The sequence below is a fragment of the Microcebus murinus genome, chromosome 13 (genome assembly GCF_040939455.1).
Source record: "Microcebus murinus isolate Inina chromosome 13, M.murinus_Inina_mat1.0, whole genome shotgun sequence".
NCBI classification, from domain to species: domain Eukaryota; kingdom Metazoa; phylum Chordata; class Mammalia; order Primates; family Cheirogaleidae; genus Microcebus; species Microcebus murinus.
This window is the reverse complement of record NC_134116.1, coordinates 78,025,024-78,046,611: the sequence shown is the minus strand read 5'-3', so window position 1 is coordinate 78,046,611 and position 21,588 is coordinate 78,025,024. Positions and strand designations below refer to the sequence as shown.

Below are 21,588 nucleotides of genomic sequence, written 5' to 3'. Positions count from 1 at the left end.
GTTTTTTTTTAAAAAAAAAAAAAAGACACATTCTACCAGTTTAAAGAACACATTCTGACTCTATATGATTCATTCTGTACTTGCGATATTTACATATGTAGCATGAAATTGACCACTTTGTCTTAGGACATAATAGGTTCTAAATGAGCTAAGTCCAGTTTCAAACAAAATCAGGATGCTGTTAATTCAAAAGAAACTTAAGAGATTCCATACTCTAAAAGCCTAGAGAGGACTTTCAACAGCACAGCTCTACAATAAATACACTGAGATGTTTTAAAAGCACATATTTTCCCTCCAGCAGCTCAAAATTTGAGGAAAAAAAAAAAAAAAGACACACACAAACACATACACATCAATAATGCAAAACAGAACATCAACAGGTGACAAAATAAATGGACACACAGTTCAGTTGGAGGACTGTGAGCAAGAAATGAGCAGGCAAAGCCAGGAAGGGTCTCGGGGACAGGAGAGACCCGACCACCCGACCGGCGTCCTGAGTCCCAAGCGGGGTGTGGACGGGAAGGAGCAGCAGCAGGAGAAAGCCTCCGTGGGCCTGGCACCTGCTTTCTCCCTGCCGCTGGGGAAACCAGCCCTGCCAGAGCCCAGGCCGCCTTAGGAGGCGAGTTCAGAAAGATTCATTAAAGCCAGATTCAGCAATCACCGCACTTCAGGTGGAAAAGTTGGGGCTCGCTTTTCCGGCAGTGGAAAAGTCCATAGAACTGTTTGAACAAGACAGTTACGCACCTGAAGTCATTTTATAAGAAAAATTCCTGAAGGCAGTTGTGGTGGGCAAGGTAACGAACCCCCAGTGACGCCCACATCCTAATCCCTGGCCCCTGTGAGTATGTCATTTTCTATAGCAAAAGGGACTGTGCAGATGGGATTAAATTAAGGGCTTTGAGGAGGAGAGGTTATCCTGGATCACCCAAGTGGACCCAATCTAATCACAAGGACCCTCAAAAGGGAGAACTCTGCGTGGTTGTGGTCAGGGGAGAGGTGACTACAGGAAACGATCCAAGAGGTACAGTGCCACTGGCTGTGAAGGTGCAGGAAGGGAACCAGGAGTCCAGGCCAGAAAAGGTAAGGGTCAGATTCCCCTCTGGAGCTGTGGTCCCCACCCCCGGGGCCACAGACTGGTACTGGTCCGTGGCCTGTTAGGAACCGGGCTGCACAGCAGGAAGTGAGCAGTGGACAAGCGTGAGCAAAGCGTCTATAATTCACAGCTGTTCCCCACCGCTGGCATCGCCGCGTAAGCTCCGCCTCCTGTCAGATGGGCGGTGGCATTAGAGTCTCCTAGGAGCTCGAACCCTACTGTAAACTGCACACTTGAGGGGTCTAGGTTGTGCACTCCTGAGATGGTGACGCTAACTCTGGGGAGTGGCTGCAGATACAGATTATCATTAGCAGAGAGGTAAACAATGTAATAATAATAGAAATAAAGTGCACAATAAGTGTAATGCACTTGAATTATCCCAAAACCCCCATCCCCGCTGCCCCCCCACCAATCCCCTGGGAAAAATCGTCTTCCATGAAACCAGTCCCTGGTGCCAAAAAGGTTGGGGATCGCTGCTCTAGAGCATGCAGAAAAGAAGAGCCAACATCTTGAGTTTTAGCCCAGTGAGACCCATATCAGATCCACAGACTTGCAACAGAATAACTGTGCTGCTTTAAGCCACTAAGACTTGGAACTGTGTCACAGCAGCCACAGGACATGAACATGGCAATACAGCAGGTGGCTGAAGAAGACATCGAGGAGAGGAAAGCCAGGTGGGAAATAATTATAATCCACTGCTGAAGGTGAAATAATTCCTGGATTAAATTAGCAGCCAGGAACTTCTAATTCAGGCAGAGACTGGCCAGCCTGCCGGTCTCCTTCCTTGAATCACAGGGCCCTGGCTTTGCAAAACCCAACACAGATTTGCCAAGTTCGGGTGATCCGCAAGTTTGTGAGGCACTAACTGACCACAAAAATGGTGCCTCGTCCCAAAATTAAGTCAGCACCTTCCTTCACTATTCTCAATGGATCTGATCATTAAAAGGGCAAAGATGAAAATGTCTTCAAAAACAGGGATACAAACAGAGTCACAACAAGAATATAAAATGGAGATGAAAGCAGGAGGCAATTCGCTCCTGAGCTCCACAGAGAAGCTAGCAGAGCAATGTCCCTGAAATTGTTATCTGGATTCTGTCACCAACCCCGGAAATGCCATCGTGGCCATGGTCTTCTTTGGGGGGTGAGGAAGCTGGGGAACTGTTGTACTGGCTATTGTGAAAAGCTAAGTCCTTTAGACTCGTAAACAATACAGCAGCATTTTTCTTTACTTCTGTTAATATTTTCCCCTTTTTACTTTAATTCTTCAAATTATTTGTCTTTTACAGACTTTAAGAAAAATCCCTCTAGACTCTAAATGTAAATCCATTAGTGAAGGCCAACTTATCATCAACCAAATGCCACATATCAAGGTCAACCGGGGGGGACACGGCCACATCTGTGCTCATAGCCGGAACCAGCAGGCCAGTCCCACCACCGTTTATCCTAACGTTTAGAAACTGAAGATAATCTTATCATTTTTAATAAACATTCCCTGGATGCACAGGCAGGGAAAAAAAAATTACAGTAAACTTCATTTCCAGGACCCCATTAGTTACTGACTTCTGATCTTCTCCAGTGGTTAAATTCTGGCCAGTTAAGAGGATTAAGAAAATGTATCTTTCATCCAACACGAGAATAATGACCCCAAAACTGCAGGCTTCGATGTGCGCACTTTGTGGGAAGCCAGACTACGCCCGCTCACCCCCGTCCTCCAAACATCTCTGCTTGCAACGGTTGAGTTTTTAACTCTGAATTCCTGCTGGCATTATAAGCTCTCCTGTACAGTTCTGAAAGAGCACTGCCACTTTGGTGTAATGGAGGTGTAAATAAAAACAGGTCAAAACGTCAGATTTTGAAGGAGCTGAAATTAGACCGAAATCCTACAAATCTTACTCCTTCCTAAGAAAGGAAGCGTCAGAGTAGTGGTGAGAACACTGACTGTGGAGTTTGACTGCCTGGGTGTGAATCCCTATCTCTTCCCCGTTTGTAAGCTTGGGTTAACTTAGACACCCTGTGCCTCAGTTTCCTCATCTACAAAAGGAGCACAAACTTACCCAGCCATCGTGAGAAATAAATGAGTTAATATATGTGAATTGCCTGGAACAATGTATGATTTGTTATAATTAATGTTTGCTATAATTAATGTGATAATCTCTCTCTTTCCCATTAAATCAACCAACCAACATAGTAGATATTTTTATATATAACTACACTAAGCATGAAATGAGCGAACCTTGAATGGTCAAGGCATCCAGGAGAGAGTTTTAGAAAAAAAAGGTAGAAGAAGAACTCTAAAGCAATTGAGATTCCTCTCTGTGGTCAAGTAGCACAAGTACACATGAAAAATGTTATTTCACAAACAGGATGGCTGCCGGCTATGTGTGCTACATTATGTTCCTTCTGAAAGCTCATTAGTTTTACTCGTTGTTTCCAAAGGCACAGCGGGTCTAGCGCAGAAGTTTCTGGGGTGTCCCATCATTCTGTACTCGAGCAGTCAACACGCAGTGAGCCTGGCAAAGATGGTTTATCACATCTAGGGGTAAGGAAAAGTGCTTTTCACACGCACGGGATGCAAACCTAGTGCATACTTTGCTCACTGAAGAGATGATGGAAGTGTTTTAAAGTATGAATTAATCAACTCTCATATCTTTGCTACACAGCTGTATTATCAATGTAGGCTCTAAGAAAACAATATGGTATCCTGAAAAAACAGCCAGTGTACAAGAAATCTTGAAGGGTGCTTAAATTTGTAATGTGCACAATCTCTGGCTTCTGCCCAAATCTGAGCTAGCCACTTGTGATCTCTTTGAGCTTCCTACTGCCAGGGTTCACTCCCAGGTCTCCCCATGCTGGAAAACCTGCACCCCAGAAATGCAAAACAAGCATCCTGCACACCGCTTGGCCTGTCACTCAATGATTCTGGCCATCCTCTGCAACTTCGGGGAGCCTCCCAGTCCTTCTGACCCTCTCCCCCTCCCCTGTCTTCACTGCATCCATGAGCTGCTGTGGCCACTGGGTCTATGGCTTCACCTCTTGGACCGTCTCTCTCACCCCATTATCGTGTGACCCCAAAGAGTGGATCAGCACAACAGGCTCCCCTCTCCCACTCACTATCGAACACGTGCCTCTCCGGGGACCACTCTTGGTGTCCAGCCAACTGGCACCCACAAACCTGGGTTCGATGACCCTTCTGTATATTATGCCCACAGCACTTTAAAATAACACATATTCCAGTTACTATCTCTCTACTTTGGATTCTGCATTGCTCCTTAGCCTACCTGACTCCCAGAGGGTAAGGTGGGGCCTTTCACTTTGGTATCCACATGGCCTAGGACTAGACTTGGTACACGGTGGTACACCAAACATTTTTTTAATCAAGAAATACAGCCAAACGTGTGCTTGAGAAGTTATACAAAATGGCAGACAACTGAAAAAGCAAATTCTCTTGTGAATAGCTACCATTAACAAAATGAGATGCCAAGTGACACCAAAGAAAACGTAAGAAATGACACTTTGAGACACTGATGTATGTAGAATTTTGAAAGCTGCCTGGCAAAATATGTCATCATATAAATGTGAGCTATAAATTCACAAACAATAATTTAAAAAAATATATATTAACAGGGAAAAAGAGCAAAATCATTTTGACTTCAGATTTTTTTCCTTTGGTATTTGAAGAATAAACATTAGCCCAAAAAGTAAGTGATTTTAAGCCGTCTAGAATTCAGTTAAGACAATCTGTTATAAAATCCTAATTAATGGGGTGAAGAGGAGAAATAAAAAGTTAGAACTAATTGCCCCCGAAGTCCAGACACCAAAATAAGTTAGAACTGATTGCCCCCCTACATCTAGAAAACAAAGACCATTTATATTTCAGGCAAAAGGTAACAAATACCCTGTAAGATACCATAAATCCAGAAGAAACTACCTAAGCAACTAAAATAAAGGCACTTCCTTTCCAAATTTAGGTTCACAGACAAACTGGAGCTTCTTAAACGCAACACAGGCATGTTCTACCCTCTAGTCTATAAAAACAAAAAGAAAAAAAAAAAAAAAGACTAAAATCAACATTGCTTTTCAGAATAGAAATGTTTTACCTGCATGAGTTTGGTGTCGTGTCCAGTATAAACAACTATGCCAAAGACCCACTGAGTATTTCTAAGCTGCGTACCTCTTAACAAGATCTGGTCAGGCCCAAGGGAAACAGAGCTAAAAATAAGAAACAACATTTATATTTAATGACAGTCTGACAAATGAGCATGAGCGTGCCCCTTACACATAAACCCACAATAAATCAAATGTTTCCTTTAGTAGAATTTGAACTATTCCACTGAGAAACGGGAGCAACAAAGGTTACCCTTGGCTTAATCTACCAAAGGAGACCAACAAAAACGGTTTATTTTATTCATTCATCGCTACAGAAAAAAATGTTCCCCCCCCAATAAAATGTTAGAGGGAATTATGCCTCTCATAATCCTGTTATGAAACTCAACACCCAGAAGGGAGTTGCTAAAATAACAACCAGAAGCTTACTCGTTTGGGAAACTCAGTTTATTTTATAGACTATTATAAGAAAAATAAAGAAGAAGCAGCAGTTAACCTATCACATCAAATTTGTCAAGGATGGCTTAATGACTAAACAGAGGCCTGCGTGATAATTTAGAAATTCAGAATGGGGAGCCTCCAGAACAGCTATGCGTGCCACAGGAAGCCAAGGAGTAGTCACACGTAGTCGTCATATTTATTTGGGGTTGATTCCCACGGCCAGGTCCTTGCAAGCCGTGGGCCTGTTCAGAACACAAGGGACAGCCCGACAGGCCCTGGGGGCACTGGTCAGAGGCACGCAGACCGGAGGAGGCCAGGAGATAGACACTGCACCCCGACATCACGACCACGCCGACTCAAATGACACAGCAAGCACCCAGAGGACAAAGACAACAGGGCACTGAACATTCTAGAGGAAGAGTCACCCATCCATTTCATTGAACTTTCTAAGAAACAAATGTTCCTTAGGAGAATGCCAGGGGGAAAAAGTATACAGTTCTCTAGCATGCAAACTAGCTTCTGTACGCCTCAGACACCTCTCTTCTGCTTTTCTGCACCATTTTACGCAGCTAAAACCATTTCTCCTGCCTGGCAGGGAACAGGAACAGGAAGAATAAATCACATGTTCTGACCCTTACACGAGGCCCTTGGGCTCTTTGCTTGTCAAAAAATCAGTTCTTTCCTTACATGTAAGGGAAATTTTAAGTTGACTGAAATGGCGTGAAATCTCACTGTTTCAAAATGTTATGAAACTAGAAAACATTTTCCAAAGCTCTAGTAAATTCTTAGCCACACTTAAAAAAAAAAAAAAAAAAAAACACTAAGAAAAGGAAAATACTACCTTTTCCCATCTAGGTGCAAGTTTCCAGTGAAGTCATAGAGGTGGCGATTGGGCCCTTCGCATTCTACGGTTCCAGATAACCTCATCAGCACCTCGCGCGTCTGCATTTCAGCGGTGTGACTCAAAGCCTAGATGGTGAAGCCAAAAGACGAAATCGAACACAATCTTTCCGTGTTCAGGGACAATTTGGCGTTCCCACCATAATCAAAAGGAAACAATGAGCCATCCACAGTGCAGTAACTGTGCAGGGCTCACAAATCAAACTGTCAGTCCCGCGGAGTCGACTTCACCTGTGGTTTCTGCCACAAGAACCTAATGCAAAAGTGGCAAAAGAATTTAGTGAAGTAGAAAGTCAAGATTCCACCACTGTGCTGGAAACATCCATGTGCAAGTAATAATTAACACACCAAAACACCTTACTGAAAGCATAATCTATTAGCTATACTCTGAAGCTGGTCATAAAAATAGAATGAAGTGTCCCCTTAATATTTTAACACTATCTAGCACTCCACTAACTCCTTTAAACAGAAAAAATAATGTCTAAAGGAAATATCTATAATAGAAAAGAAAGATACGTGGAGAGAATTACTGAATTCAACTTTATGTAGCAAAAAAAAAATGTTTTTGGAGACAGAGTCTCACTCTGTTGCCCGGGCTAGAGTGCTGTGGCATCAGCCTAGCTCACAGCAACCTCAAACTCCGGGGCTCAGGCGATCCTCCTGCCTCAGCCTCCCGAGTAGCTGGGACTACAGGCATGCGCCACCTTGCCCGGCTAATTTTTTTTCTATATAGTTTTAGCTGTCCAGCTAATTTCTTTCTATCTTTAGTAGAGACGGGGTCTCGCTCTTGCTCAGGCGGGTCTCAAACTCCTGACCTTGAGCAATCCTCCCGCCTCGGCCTCCCAGAGTGCTAGGATTACAGGCTTGAGCCACCGCGCCCGGCCTATGTAGCAAAAATGTTTTAAGTGTCAAAATGCTTAAAATTTTTATTGTTCATTCTGGAATTAAAATATATGGTAAGAATAGCTTCTTTATTTAAGGCATGAAAAATTTTGCGTCTAGTAGACCACTCTCAAGAATTAGGCTCTCCATTACAACAATGATGTAAACAGAGGTACATGGACCCTGTCCTCTGTGTTCATCCACACTAGAGTTGGGGTCCTTCCCACCCAGTCAGCCTCGCCGGGATGTCCCCTCTCTGCAGAATCACAGGCAGAGAGCGCAGGAAGATGCTAATGAAGGAGTGACACCCTTCATCACCAAGAGCTTGATGAAGGCCAATTCTCCTTGCTCTCTTTATGCATGTCTCCCCCCATCATAAAAGGCAAATTCCTCTCGTTCAGGTTAAGTCATGACCTTTTGTGGCTGAACATTTCTTTTTTCTTTGTCTAGGAAAAGACAGGTAGGACCATATGTGTAATGGGGGCCTCCATAACAACACATGTCATAAAGGGTGACTTTACCTGCCGTATTTTAAGGTTCGTCTCCCCATCTAGATTAGCTGTTTCAACATAGCACATTGACTGAGGTTCACTAAGGAGAGAAAGAGAGAAAGCCAAGTTTAGTAAGGTCCTCTCCACAAACTCACAGCTCATAAAATCTCTGTTATGATAGGCCCTTCAAAATAAATTGTTACAAACAATTGTAATTGATGGTAATAGTAATTGATAGGAAAGGAAGACGCAGGCTGGTCTCCAGGGCTCAACTAGGACAGAGGCATCTGCCCAGCTGACCTGCCCTTACATGCCCCCCACAGCTGCAGGCCGGGAGCAGCCAGAAAGGACTGCAGAGCGGGAAGAGGGGCATGCTACCGAAAAGGCCCGCATCAGCACTGTCAGCACAAACATGCATCTTTTGAAGAAAATCACAGGCAGAGGAATTGAAGGATCAAGGCATGGGCTTGGCGAGCCTTTGCTACCCTGCATTTTTTACTATCTCAAAAGGAAACTTTCAATCAAAACACCTAATTTTAAGGACAGAAGCTCAAAGAGTAAAAACAAGCATAGCAGACACTATACATCTATTTCTAGTCTTTGGGTTTAGGTTAACGAACGTATTAGCAGTTAAGAGAACTGACTCTGCAACCCACTAGCTAAGGGGAAATCCCCTGGAACTACATTTTTGGGCTACGTGGCCTTGGCAGGTTGTTTAATCTCTTTGTGTCTTGGTCTTCCCTCGTGTAAAGGAAGGGTGTTGAGGGTTATCGGGAAGATTAAATGGGATAACGTAGTCGGCAGCTGCTCAGCGCAAAGTGCGCGCCCAGACACTAGGCAAGAACATCCTGGACACACGGTGTTTCCGTTCAGACAGACAATCCCACGCCAAAACCGGGATTTCTGAGGGTCACAGCCAAGACTCACAGCCCAAACTATTAAGGGATCAATATTTTAATATTTGTAAGAGCTTCTCTGTCGTCAATCAATAAGGACAAACTCGAATCCTGCCTCCCTCCCCTCCATAGGCTCAGGGTCCTATTTTTAAGTCTTTGATCTCGAGCAGGAAATTTCAAGCTAAGGCTTAAAAATCTATTGAGTGATCAAATCCAATACAAAAAACACCGTCTGCAATCAAAGAAAATGCAAACAGCACAAGAATCATGATTCACAACAGCATATAGATACAGGAAGTTACAGGCTTCGAGTCATATAATTTAATCTTGAATCCCAGAAGAGAAGCTCATTCTTACCCTCACTTTGGCTTCCTTTCCTCGCTATATATATTCTTTTATGCATCAAGCAAGGGAAAGCCAAGGGCTGCATTGTCCGTTACATACACCACTGAGTGACAATATACCTTTCTAGAATAAAACTACCTAGGGAACACGGCAAGGATATTTGTGCAGAGAGGGGACAAAATGTGGATGAATGAAGAGCAAACACCATCTGCAGGTCATGTCCATGCTGGGCAAACGCCCGTGGTTCTACTGTGGGGCGTCACTGGGTTCTGCAGTAGGGACTGCTGCCTGGGCCCATCAGGAAAAACCGGTTCTGAAGTCTCAGATGTGAAGGGACCACTCCCCGGCTCTTGAATCAGTCCTCCTAGAAACGAGCATGACCCCAGAATGGCCGGGAGATCACATGGGGTCCTCACAGGCAAAAGAGTTCAGAAAAAGCAGAAGGAATGAACGGGGAGAAAGAAACCCCGGGTGGAGCCAGGAGAAGGCACACGGCGCGTGGATGCAAGAGAGGGATGGAGAGAGAAGGCTGGCAGGAGGGAGAGGTGCAGGCGCCGCTGAACGCCTTGCTGTTCCTAACGTCGGTTTCAAAGCCCGCGCCCACTAGCACACCTGACCTGGAGGAGAGCAGGACCACGTCTGCGGGAAGATACTGCCCATTGACGACCTTCACAATGTCTCCCACCGCCACCTGGAGAGCCGGGCGAGGACAGAGGAGCGGGAAAGAAAAGAAAAAGGTGCTTAAATATTTGCAGAAAAAAATCACTCTACTAAGCCATGACGTTTAACATAAAGAAGCCCAAATCATTCTCCTTGACAAGAACAAAAGGAAAATGCTTCCTTGCAGGCAACTGGTAATATTGCCTTTTTGCAATGATGCTTAATAAAAAAAGAAAAAAGGAAAGGGAGAGGGAGAAAAGCGATGAGTCGACAAAACTACTCGGATCTCATTTTATGACAACCATCCGCCCATTTGCAAACACGCGGACGTTTCCGTAGCCGTGCTCGTAGGGCAGAGTGGTACACAGGCACCTCCAGAGCCCGCCTGAACATCTGGGCTCCGAGCCCCTGCTGTGTAGCTAAGCAAAGGCTATGCAAACTCTGTGTGCCTCAGTTTTCTCATCTATAAAATGAGGATAATATCACGTGTTTCATGGGGTTGCTGTGAGGATCAACTAGGTTATTTAGCACACGTACATTTTTCTGTTTTACAAATGGGGAAACTGAAGCTCAAAACAAAACAACCTGATCAAAGCCATACAGTCAGTGAGTGTCAGAACCAGTATTCTAAACTGGGCCATCCGACAGGAAGGCCAGTGCTCTGATTAAAAGGCAATACTACATCCATTCATGCGCCGTGCACCTAAAAGGTCTCCCGGAAATACACCACATAAAGCAGAGGAGACTTGTGCAGTCTCAAGAAATTGTCAGAAAGAGAGGCATGGCCAAAGTCAGAGACAACGTTGGGAAGCAGACTCTACCATTCACAATCAAGGACACTAGAATTCTCTGATGACACAAAAAGAAAGATCATTCCTACCTAGAGCAGTACTAATTGCAAAACTCAAAATGGGCACTTCTGCTTTCTGTTTTCCTACTGAACCCTACGCTATTCCCTTAGAAATCAAGAAGTTCAAATGATATCACACCTGTGACAAACTACTGGATCTTACAAGGGAGCAGGTGCCCGTGTTAATTTTCTGTCGGGAGAGAGGAGAGTTTACCGAGGGGTGTCCTACGTGTGCTCCAAATTGCTTATCGACGTGTTGGGGGGAGGGGGGAATGCTCAGAGCTGTTTATAACAACTGCCAGCACAAAAGCAAAGGATGCTTATGCAAATGGAAAGTGTTTTTTAAAAGTAAAAATATTTTACAGGAATAGTTTAATTACATAAAAAATAAAATAAGAAGAAGCAATTGGGGAGGGAAACCCACTAGAAAGGAAAATTAGCCATGTTTTCAAAAGAAGAAAAGCAGTGGGTTTTTTTAATTCAAAGTGGGAGGACAAGGGAAATTATGGCTTTCTCCCATCTTTACTTTCTAAATAAAGGAGCATTCATATCTCAGCAACCAAGCACTAAGAAACTTCGTGTACCGTGGGAAACTACTTACTTGGGATTTTGTTTGAAAATGGCCTTCTACTTGATGTGCTTACGTGTGACTGTCCTTGCGTGTGCAATACTGTCTAAAAGAGTCAGTACAGTGGGAAAGCAACCACCCCAGATCCCTGCATCCACTGTAGCCCCAGAAGGTTCCTCACGCCTCTTAGTTCTGAAGCAGCAGCAAAAAGATCCTCTTAAAGTCAATGGAAGCTGCTGAGATCCGCCCGAGCGCTGCCTCTCAGTGTTCACCTACAACCCAGGCGATGGCGGACTCGAGCCTCGGCAGGCATCTCAGATTAGATCATCAATGCTTTGCATAACGACAGCCAGCTCCCCTTGCTGACATCTCTGGCACCTGCCCTCTCCCATATTCCCATCCTCACACTGAACTGCTCACAGCTCTGCAGCCGCGCCTCTGAAACTGGTCACCTCCCATTCGGCGTTGCAGGGAGCTGCTCAGCGGCATCTCTGGAGGGGAGCCTCCCCTGACCTGAGCCAGGGGTCTAGACTGCCGGCCCCTCCCAGGCACTCCCAGTGGACATACATGCAGCCCCGTGGGGCTCGGCAGCTGCACTGTGCTATATAGTTAGCACCTGTCTCCTCCAGGATCTAGTGGCTCCTGAGTATGCTGCCGACACCAGTAGCATCAGCTGCACCTGGGGACTTGTGAAAAATGCATATTCTAGGGCCCCGCCCCAGATGCAGAGGGTAAGAAAGTCTGGGAGTGGGGCCCAGCATCTGGGTTTTACTAGCTCTCCGGGTGACAGGGGTGCCAGCGGAAGCTGGAGACCGGCTGCAGGACACGACTCCGCAAGGGCAGGGGCCCTGCCTCACTCCTCCCACGCCGGCACAGTCTCCAGCACGTGCCGAGAGCTCCATTTCAGTAAATAAACTAAATGCATTTTAAGTTGAAATAAAAATGCAAGTGGCAAAGCATTTAACAGGTGTTTCTCTGTTGTCGCGTTTCTCCCAGATGTGTGCGGGAAACAGTCATGAGCTCTAGGAGTCGGCAAGGCCGTCAGCTCCTGGACCAGGAAGTCAGAGAACATCACCCCATTTCCTGCTGCTTCAGACAGAGCCAGGCACACGGAGTCCGAATCACCCTTCACTCTGGCCAGTATGATGCCTTTCTGGGGCTGAGGAGGAAGCCTAGAGAAACCCAAGAGGCATCCTAGAGAATTAGAGGGGTAAATCCCAGTGCTAGGGAACCCATGAATCCCTTTGGCATTGGGAGCATTTCTCCCCCTGTGATGCCAAGAGTTCCCAACCTCTTGGCCAAGAACCACCACACTTCTAAATGAGACTGAGGTCCGTGAAGGTCTGCAATTCAGGACTTCTAGACTGGTACGAAGGTTAAGGCGTTATTGCAAAGCACTATTTTAATGGTGAGTGGTTCTCCTAAAGGAAAGCAAAATAAAAGAAAAACTGAAGCAAATGCCGCAGTTATATCACAGGCATTTTTCAGACATAAAAGGCTGTAAAGAGGTATTTAAAAACATTGTTTAGCTAAATGTTTAGCAAGAAAAACTATTTTGAGTCATCCCTCTGAGTAGTTGTTTTCTTCTGAAATCACGTTAATCAGCTTTGAATGCTGGACTAATGAGAGTCATCCTCCCAAACATCTTGTGTCTATTAAGAAGGTCCAGCTAAAACAGACTCACTTAAAAAGCTAATTTTATCAGATATAAAATACCCAGATGGCATGGCAGATTTCTCCTACATTTTCTATTCCTCTCTATAAACAACCAAAAAACCCCACAGCATTGTTGAGCTCTCCGAACCTCAGACTTGCAGGGCTTTGGAGGCAAAGCCTTCCTTGGTGTTGTTAAGAGGAGCAAGTACCGTATGGGTGGTGTTCTAGCAGCCCGAGATGATCCGGAATCCCTATACCACCACGCTGTACGGAACGGTCCTTCTACCAAGAATGTTAGAAGTGAGAGTCTCAACCGTTGAAAAGAAAAACAAACTAACTTAGGTTAAGAGGACAAGAGAAGACCAGGGAAAATGTTTCCTGAATTGGATGTAGAAACCAGAAGGTACTTTGAGATTTCAGAAATATCAATCAAAAGCAACAATTCACAGTTGCTTTTGATTGTTCAACTAGTTCACAGCTTGAACTGTCACATTGGGCACATTCTAGAAGGGGCAGGGGACAGAGTAAACATGTATCGGTTCTAAGCAGACCACTTGGGAAAACCCTACAACGTTAAGAGTTACATAAAATGGAGGTGATCTATGTCTTAGCACAAATTTTATATTGCAATCAATACCATCAATTCATTACAAGTCTTCAAACCATTACTTTCTGGGATATCCGTAAAATTAATATTTACCTCTTTCCACATAATGGTATGCCACATACCATTTCTTAACACTGGAAAAGAAAAAAAATAGCATATTGGTTAATACTGGTGATAAATTAGAATCAGCTTCCTACAGTCTAAAAGGCTCCTTTTAAAATCCCATTTATTAATTCTAGTATCCATGTTCTTAGACATAAAGGTATAACACCAACACTCCCCAAAGTAGAGCCCCAATCTACGTACCTCTGTAACATACATACGTTAGTGTATACACTTAAATGTTTATGTATGTATGTAAGTGAAATCTATTCAGCCCAGAAGAAAAACAAAAGCCTGTCATCAAACAATTAAAAAGAAGGAAAGATAGCCGGGCGTGGTGGCTCACGCCTGTAATCCTAGCACTTTGGGAGGCCGAGGCGGGTGGATTGCTCAAGGTCAGGAGTTCGAAACCAGCCTGAGCGAGACCCCGTCTCTACCAAAAATAGAAATAAATTAATTGACCAATTAAAAATATATATACAAAAAATTAGCCGGGCATGGTGGCGCATGCCTGTAGTCCCAGCTACTCGGGAGGCTGAGGCAGTAGGATCGCTGAGCCCCAGAGATTGAGGTTGCTGTGAGCCAGGCTGACGCCACGGCACTCACTCTAGCCTGGGCAACAAAGTGAGACTCTGTCTCAAAAAAAAAAAAAAAGAAGGAAAGATGATGTTGTAGAAATCAAAACAATAAAAAGTAGAAAGAGGAAAAGTAGGGAGAGATTATAAATTAAGGCAATGAAGAATGCTTGGACTTTTTATGAACATAAAAACTGTCTAGTTCCTAAAAATTACAACCTTCTCTAAAATTCTAAAACATATAAATCCTGTTCAAATCTTAAGCATCAGCACCAAAATCTTGTTCATTTATTTTACTATTCCTTTAAAGTGTTTTACAGATCATTTTCCCAATTTATCTCAATACCATTAACTACTTGATTCCTTAAATGCAGATCTTATCTTTAAGTTTTACGGTGGAAAGAGGGATTCAGCCTGGTATCTTACCTATTGTTTTCTTTTTGTTAACCGCATTATCTGCCTTATGTCGCTTCTGTTACAGAAAGAAAAAAAAAAAAAACAGTTCTTACACACAAAAGTTCCAAATGAATAATTCAAACAGCAAAGAATGAGATCGAGACTAAAAAGGGACAAGGAAACTAACCGCCAGCGATGTTTATGCTGTAAAATTCAGCTGGCAGTTTTATGATCTCTCGTCACTCGCTAAATTGAGATGTATCTACTGTGGTTTCAGTTACTACACTTTGGTTCTAACAATTAACAAGCACTTTGAAATATGAAACTTCTCACTCCTTGTTTTGGATCAGACTAAAATAATTATTCGGTATGATAAACCCAACAACAAACACCCGATTTCATTTGGCCGATGAAGTAACTTTGCTTCTATGTGCACAAGTTACATTTCCCTTATCCTAAATGCCTGGGACCAGAAGTGTTTCGAATTTCAGATTGTTCCAGATTTTGCAATATTTATATATACATAATGAGCTATCTCAGAGGTAGGACCGGAGTCGAAACACGAAATTTATTCATTTATATTGCATATACACCTCATATACATAACCTGAAGGTAATTTTAGGAAACAGTTACAATAATTTTGTACACCCATCACACGAGGTCAGGAATTTTCCACTTGTTGTGTCATGTCAGCGCTCAAAAAGTTTTGAATTTTGGAGCATTTCGGATTTCAAGGTTTTGGATTAGAATGTTCAACCTGTATGACATTTATTCATTTACCTGTTCCCAGAAAGATGTATATATGAGTGTGAGGGTGAGCGTATGGGTGGGGAGGGGGTAGGAGGGAGGAGAGCAAATGCAGAGACAGAGAGACAGAGGCCACATAGATATATATAGAGAGAAGAGGGATATGGTTGTAGCCAGTGAACCCAGAGATACCCTGGCACGCAAGTATGCGTGAGAAGGAGAAGATTCTCATAGAACTACCTCAGGCACAGCAAACACAACGCTGCTCTCCTAGACAGTATTACAGGGTGTCCCACAAGTCACCATACACAGGAGAAATGAGAAATTATAGCTAAATGTATCTTTACTTACAAAATATTCATTACAAATTTTCCTTTGTATGGAGACTTTTGGGACACCCTGTCTAATGCTTCAGTAGCTACCCAGGTTAGCAAGCTCTAACGTGGGCTATAAGGAACACCAGTGATAAAAATTAAAGGGGGTCAAGAGACCAAACATTCAAAAACGAAGTGTGTGAACTGCTTCAGTGTCACCATACAGGTATTTAGGACACTCTGAGTACACATTCCCTCCCAAAAAATACCATCATGGGTCTAGAGGGGCTTACTAAGCCATAGCTATAGCTCAATTCCCTCCCTTAAGCATGGCATCCAAGGCAAAACATGAGTTATAAGGTATTTTCCATAAATGTTTTTTATCATCCGAAAGCGAAAACTTACAAAATCTTCTACGATTTCTTTGATGCCTGCGATTGTTAAAATAATGATCAATGGCACCAGCGTGGTGTATCTTCCTGTTGGAGATACGTCTGGGATTTGCTGTAAGAAACCACAAGAGGGAAGCCGGCGTGTTAAAATTCTCTCCACTGAAATTGTTAGAATTGTAGCTCACGGCTCACTCTTTTGCAGTTCTGTTCTATGTCTGTTACAGAAAAATAACTACCTCATTTTAAAAACTAGCTATGTGTTCTATATATTTTAAAAATTTTTATCCAACATTGGCTATGTGTCTAGAACAGAAATCAACTTAAAAGTACAACCCTCGGGCCATTTTTCAATGCCTCTTTTGGTCACTGCAATTTTCCTTAAGGTAATATCAAAAACCTCCCTGTATACAAGTCGTGTTTGTTCCCTCTATCAGACAATGACCGGATGAAGGAAACAGACTATATTCAGGTACCGTAACACTTTGCAATTAAAGAACCTTTTAGCAAAATCTCATTTTGCATGCAATCGAGGATGCAAATTTTAAGCAACTTCTTTAAAAAACATTACCTGTAATAAGGCAATGAAGAGGAAGAAGGCATTAGCAGCTCTTCTAATCTGCTCATACAAGAATCGAGGTAGAAATGTCAACACGCTGTACTTGGCCGTACTGTAAGTGCAAAGAAAAACACTACTATCAGTTCAGAGATGCATAAGCTAAAACAAAGAACAAAAGCTTTACAAATGGCTTTAAAAACAAAATGTTTCAGAGCCCAGGACAATGAAATTGCGGAGCTGACTTCTCCCACAGTGTCTCCCCGGCTACCCTCGACAGGTGTTCCATGCCCCAACCACACCCAGGTAAATCCCACGCCATCCACACGCCCTTTATTTGGCCACCTTTGCTCACACAGCTGCTTCCACTGGGGACATCTTCTCCCTTCCAGCCTACCCTGTCCCTCCATGACTGAGCTGTCCTCACCAGCCCACCCTCACAGCCGATCTTACGTCTTCCATTCAGTTTGGTCAAATTGATAATGACTCTTCTTCCCCCAAGGCCACAGTACAGTGTCTTCCCCTACACGATACAGGGTCTTCTTTGCTTCGTGTTCTATCTACTGCTCTATCCCCAGAACAGATTTTGGGAACGGCGGCAAGAATGTTGACTTCAGCTCCATTACGTTCCTAGCATGCAGCACGTAGCAGACAGTCCACGAACAATGAAACGGCCCGAAGGCAACACGAACCACGGTCCTTTGGCCGCTCACAGGTTTACCCAAGTTCGCGCCGTGAGCATACCTACAGGATTCCCAGCTCACCCTCGGAAGGCCTCGCTATCGCTCAGGGCCTGTTCTTACTTGACATATATTCTTGCAAGATTATCTGGCAGGTTTTGAACACACAACAAATCAGAGCCACCAAAACAGAGGGGGCGAAGGGCTCCGGGGACAGAACGCAGCAGAGGCAGGGACGCTGCCGTAGGACCTGACAGCAACAAGACCTGGAATGACGGAATGAAACCGAAGCTGCTCAAAACTATAGCAGCCTGCGGTCATCTGATGGACAGAGAAGTAGCCCCCTGTGTCATTTACTGCCACCGCCCCACGGAAAACCGTTCCCTGGTACAACTGCCTGGCATTTCACAAAACGCGGTGATCAGAGCAGTCCTTAAAGACAAAATCATTTTTAGCCTTCTTCTGCCTGAGGTGCTAAAGACGTGTATGATAAATTATGTGAAAACCACTTTTAAAACAGTTCAAACTTAAAGAATGTAACACTTGAAGGAATATCCCTGAATTAGCTAGAAAATTTGCTTACACGGAGCTCCTCCTCATCTGTGTGGCCCTATGGGGTAACAGGATGTCACTGTAAAATTCAGCCAGGCAGGATAAACTAGCTGACATTCTTAAGCACATTAAAGAATAGGGAAAACTGCCAGGCGTGGAGGCTCATGCCTGTGATCCTAGCACTCTGGGAGGCTGAGGCAGGCAGATTGCTCAAGGTCAGGAGTTTGAAACCAGCCCGAGCAAGAGTGAGACCATGTCTCTACCATAAAAAACAATAGAAGGAAATTAATTGACCAACTAATATATACAGAAAAAAAAATGAGTAGAGAAAACTGTCATGCTTGTATACGTGACAGCTGATGGAACAAGTTTTCTTTACTACAGCTTAGAGAACAAAGTCAAATAGAACATCACGCATTCCTTTACGGCGATCCTGACCATTCAAACAAAGCGACCAGCATTTACTAGCAAAGGAAGCATGAGGCTCACACACTCTAAGATAAGACGGCAGGAAGTGTCTTGCAGGATAGCATGACCATGACATTGGAAGCTGAGATTTCATCTGTATAAAAGCCAGACACACACACACACACACTCAGCGCATGGCTCCAGCTATGTGTGAGCATTTCCCACTCGAGCAAATGCTGAGTGTGCTCAGGGACCCCGCGTCTCTGGGCACCAGGCAGGGGGAGAGTGGAGGAGGAAGAGGGTGGATCCTGCTTACACCAGGAGACCAAAGACAAGGGGGTAGGAAAGGGGAGGGGAACGCACACTAACTTTTACTCTACTAGATCTAGAAAAATGAGCTCAAATGCTTTCATCCTGAGGTCGAGCCAGCACGATCAATAATTCAGAGAAGCTCCCAGCACTGGCTGCAGACACATGCTCAGAGAGGATGACAGAACACAGATCACTGCAGGCTCACTTAACCGCTGGGAATCAGGAATCAGCGGTGCATGTGTACCACACTGTACCCCTTTGATAGCTGTTTTTATAAAAACAGAATTAATCTGAAACAATTAATGCCAAAAGAATTGGCACTGGTGATATTAAATAAAGTCCTGATTGGGGACACACACACACACACACACACACAAAATGTGAAAATAGTATATAGCTAATTAGTTTTCCACCTGGTGTGACTTTCTAGTTATGCGGTTGTTTAATGGACTATCAACCAATTGTTTTACTCTGTTAAAAGATAGTTAAGATGATGCTACGAATATCACTGTGAATATGCAAATCAGCAGGGCTCATAGGCTATACCTCAAAATGTGCACATATTTAGGAGATATGCGAGAGGCTAAATAGTTCTACCTAATTTACATGTTCTTTTTCCCATTCAAACTGTCTGCTACTGACAGAGCAATATAATGTTTGAGTAAAGGACAACTGAAGCAGAGGCACAAAAATTGAGCTATGCTTAACTTTTAAACACTAACCAACAGCAAATTCTTCATAAAATGTAACGTTTAAAGTAATATAACACTCAAAAGCTTATCAAAAAATATACTATTTATTAAACATAACTTGCAGATATATCAGAGTATAAACCCTGTTATATGTATGGTCCATGTTTGGCAATTGAGAATTAAAAGCTATGAACAACAGAAAAGAAATTTAGAGAAACTAACATTCATGCAAGGAAAGGTCACTGTGTGGCACTGAAATAATTAGCAAGATATACAACCTTTATCTGTCCTATTACAGAATTAAAGACATAAAACTACAAAGAGCTAAAGACAGCACCCATCAAAATCAGTCTCCTCGCACGGTGTGGTATGATGCTTCTCAAACTTGAGGTGCACACAATCTTCGAGGCTTGTTAAAATGCAGACTGATTCTGATTCGGTAGGTCTAGAGCAGGCCTGAGACCCTGCATTCCTAACACACGCCCAGGTAAAGCCACTGCTGCTTGTCCAATGGTCACGCCTTGAATGGCAATGGTTTAAGGATAGTTGCCAAGGAGGTAAATGTGTTCACATTTCCTATCTGAATTCAATCCAGCAGAACACTATAAGATGTAACAGGATGGGGTTTCCAGTTCCAAAATGCCAACGTAGAGGCAAGCTTGCTTCTCTCTCCCAACAGAAAACCAGAAACAAATACACAGCACTGAGATCACCACCGGCAATATCCCAGAACTCAAACATGAGCATGAGACAACTCCCAGAGCCACAGAGAGGTGAAAAGCCTCCAAGTAGTAAGAGAATCAGACTTCCATATCTGAGACGCCCCTACCTCCCAACCTACCTGGCACCAGGCATGTGAAAAATTCCCCCAAACTCACAATTTCGACACTGGAAAAAGTGAGATCGAGGTAGACAACCAGCCTCCCCAGCATCTTGGGTTCCCTGGCGGGAGATCTGACACTGCCTCAACCTACAGGAACCATCAGGAGCACTCAGAGGGAGAAATATCCCCAAGAGGGAGAAATATCCCTGAGGACAGCCAGGAACAAAGAGGGGAGGTGGGATCCCATCCCTAGCTCTGGAAACTCTGCTCCATAATGTAGCCAAAACACCTGCCAAATCAGAGTGGCTGTTCAGCAGCACCATCCTCTAGTCAATACATGCCACAGGCCCCCTAGGCATGAACCCCTAGCTAACTTTCCCACACTGCTAGGATATTCCTAGGGGCAACTCCCCCGTTTGGGATGGACAGCACTCCAATCCTTTATCAGAGCTGAGGCAAACCTGGGCTTAAGGTGCCACCTAGTGACAAAAAGGAGGCAGCAACCTGGCAGAAAAAGAAGAAATTCAACTGATGAACTACAAAGAATTTCTACGCAAACATATTCAATAAAAACCAAAACAAGCTAGAAAGAGAAGACCTCAACTAATTCTTCAGTGCAAACACGTAGGTGTACACCCACAAGAGACAACAGCAAGCAGAGAACCATGACTTCCCCAAACAAAGCAAGAAACCAGGCTGAGTCTAATTAGATGCGATATATGAGTTTTCTGATAAAGACTTAAACAATACAGGCAGGGCACGGTGACTCATGCCTGTAGTCCTAGCACTCTGGGAGGCCAAGACAGGAGGATCACTTGAGCAAGACGCGCCCAGACTAAGGTCTGACCAGACACCCGGACTCCCCGCGGCCCTATCAAGTTGACACATAGAATTAACTATCACAGCCACATTTCGGGCAGGGCGCAGGCGGGCACAGCTCTGTTGTGTCCTGGATAGGGAGCCCACGGAGAGGAAGACAGCAGCTTACGGCAGCAGAGCTAAGGATACGCCTGAGCTGGAGCCCTCAGTGATGGAAAAGCGTCTGAGGCCAGGACAGAAGGCACAGGGGAGCGTTTAACGACTATACGCCGGAGAGCTGGTCCAGGAGATCAGGGCTGGGAGTCTGGAGAAACTACGCAAGATAAACTATAAAGGGTCAAAAGCAAGAAACTTGATAAATGCAGCACTGGTCCTCGCTCACAAGTGCCCTTCTCCTGGCTGCACAGAAACTTCCACAGCCAAGGGGTATTCCAGGGGCAACCAACCAAGCCTCGCACCCTTGGGTCTGAAAGTCCTTCACCTAGAAGTGAAGCTCGCTAGCTGGCTGTGCTCACAGGGCACCCACCAGCCTTCTCTGCTTTCTCTCTGGAAAGTTACCAAATACATGTAGACAGTTCAGTCCCCACCATGAAAAAGAGACTCAGAAATGAAAACAAAAAAAAGGGAGACTTGAGGAAAGAGTACAGAAAACTTTTAAAAAATACTTAAAAATGTTAATATCCTCAAAGTCATCAGATGAGAAAACATTCACATAAAACAAGAATAAGA

At 44.1% G+C, this 21,588-nt stretch overlaps 1 protein-coding gene across 2 annotated transcripts in view; it reads right to left on the bottom strand.

Moving 5' to 3' along the window:
• LOC105878807 (phospholipid-transporting ATPase IB) overlaps positions 1-21,588 on the bottom strand; it is a 504,404-nt gene that overhangs the window by 370,868 nt on the left and 111,948 nt on the right. For both annotated transcript variants that reach the window (XR_012922496.1, XM_076009551.1), the window contains exons 3-10: positions 16,589-16,688; positions 16,034-16,132; positions 14,597-14,642; positions 13,587-13,627; positions 9,770-9,843; positions 7,942-8,011; positions 6,480-6,607; positions 5,191-5,302 (exon numbers count right to left, since the gene is read on the bottom strand). Coding sequence is in view for 1 of the 2 variants with exons in the window: in XM_076009551.1 (XP_075865666.1) it covers positions 5,191-5,302; positions 6,480-6,607; positions 7,942-8,011; positions 9,770-9,843; positions 13,587-13,627; positions 14,597-14,642; positions 16,034-16,132; positions 16,589-16,688 (670 nt within the window). In the remaining variant the exon portion in view is untranslated. The remainder of the gene's footprint in view (positions 1-5,190; positions 5,303-6,479; positions 6,608-7,941; positions 8,012-9,769; positions 9,844-13,586; positions 13,628-14,596; positions 14,643-16,033; positions 16,133-16,588; positions 16,689-21,588) is intronic.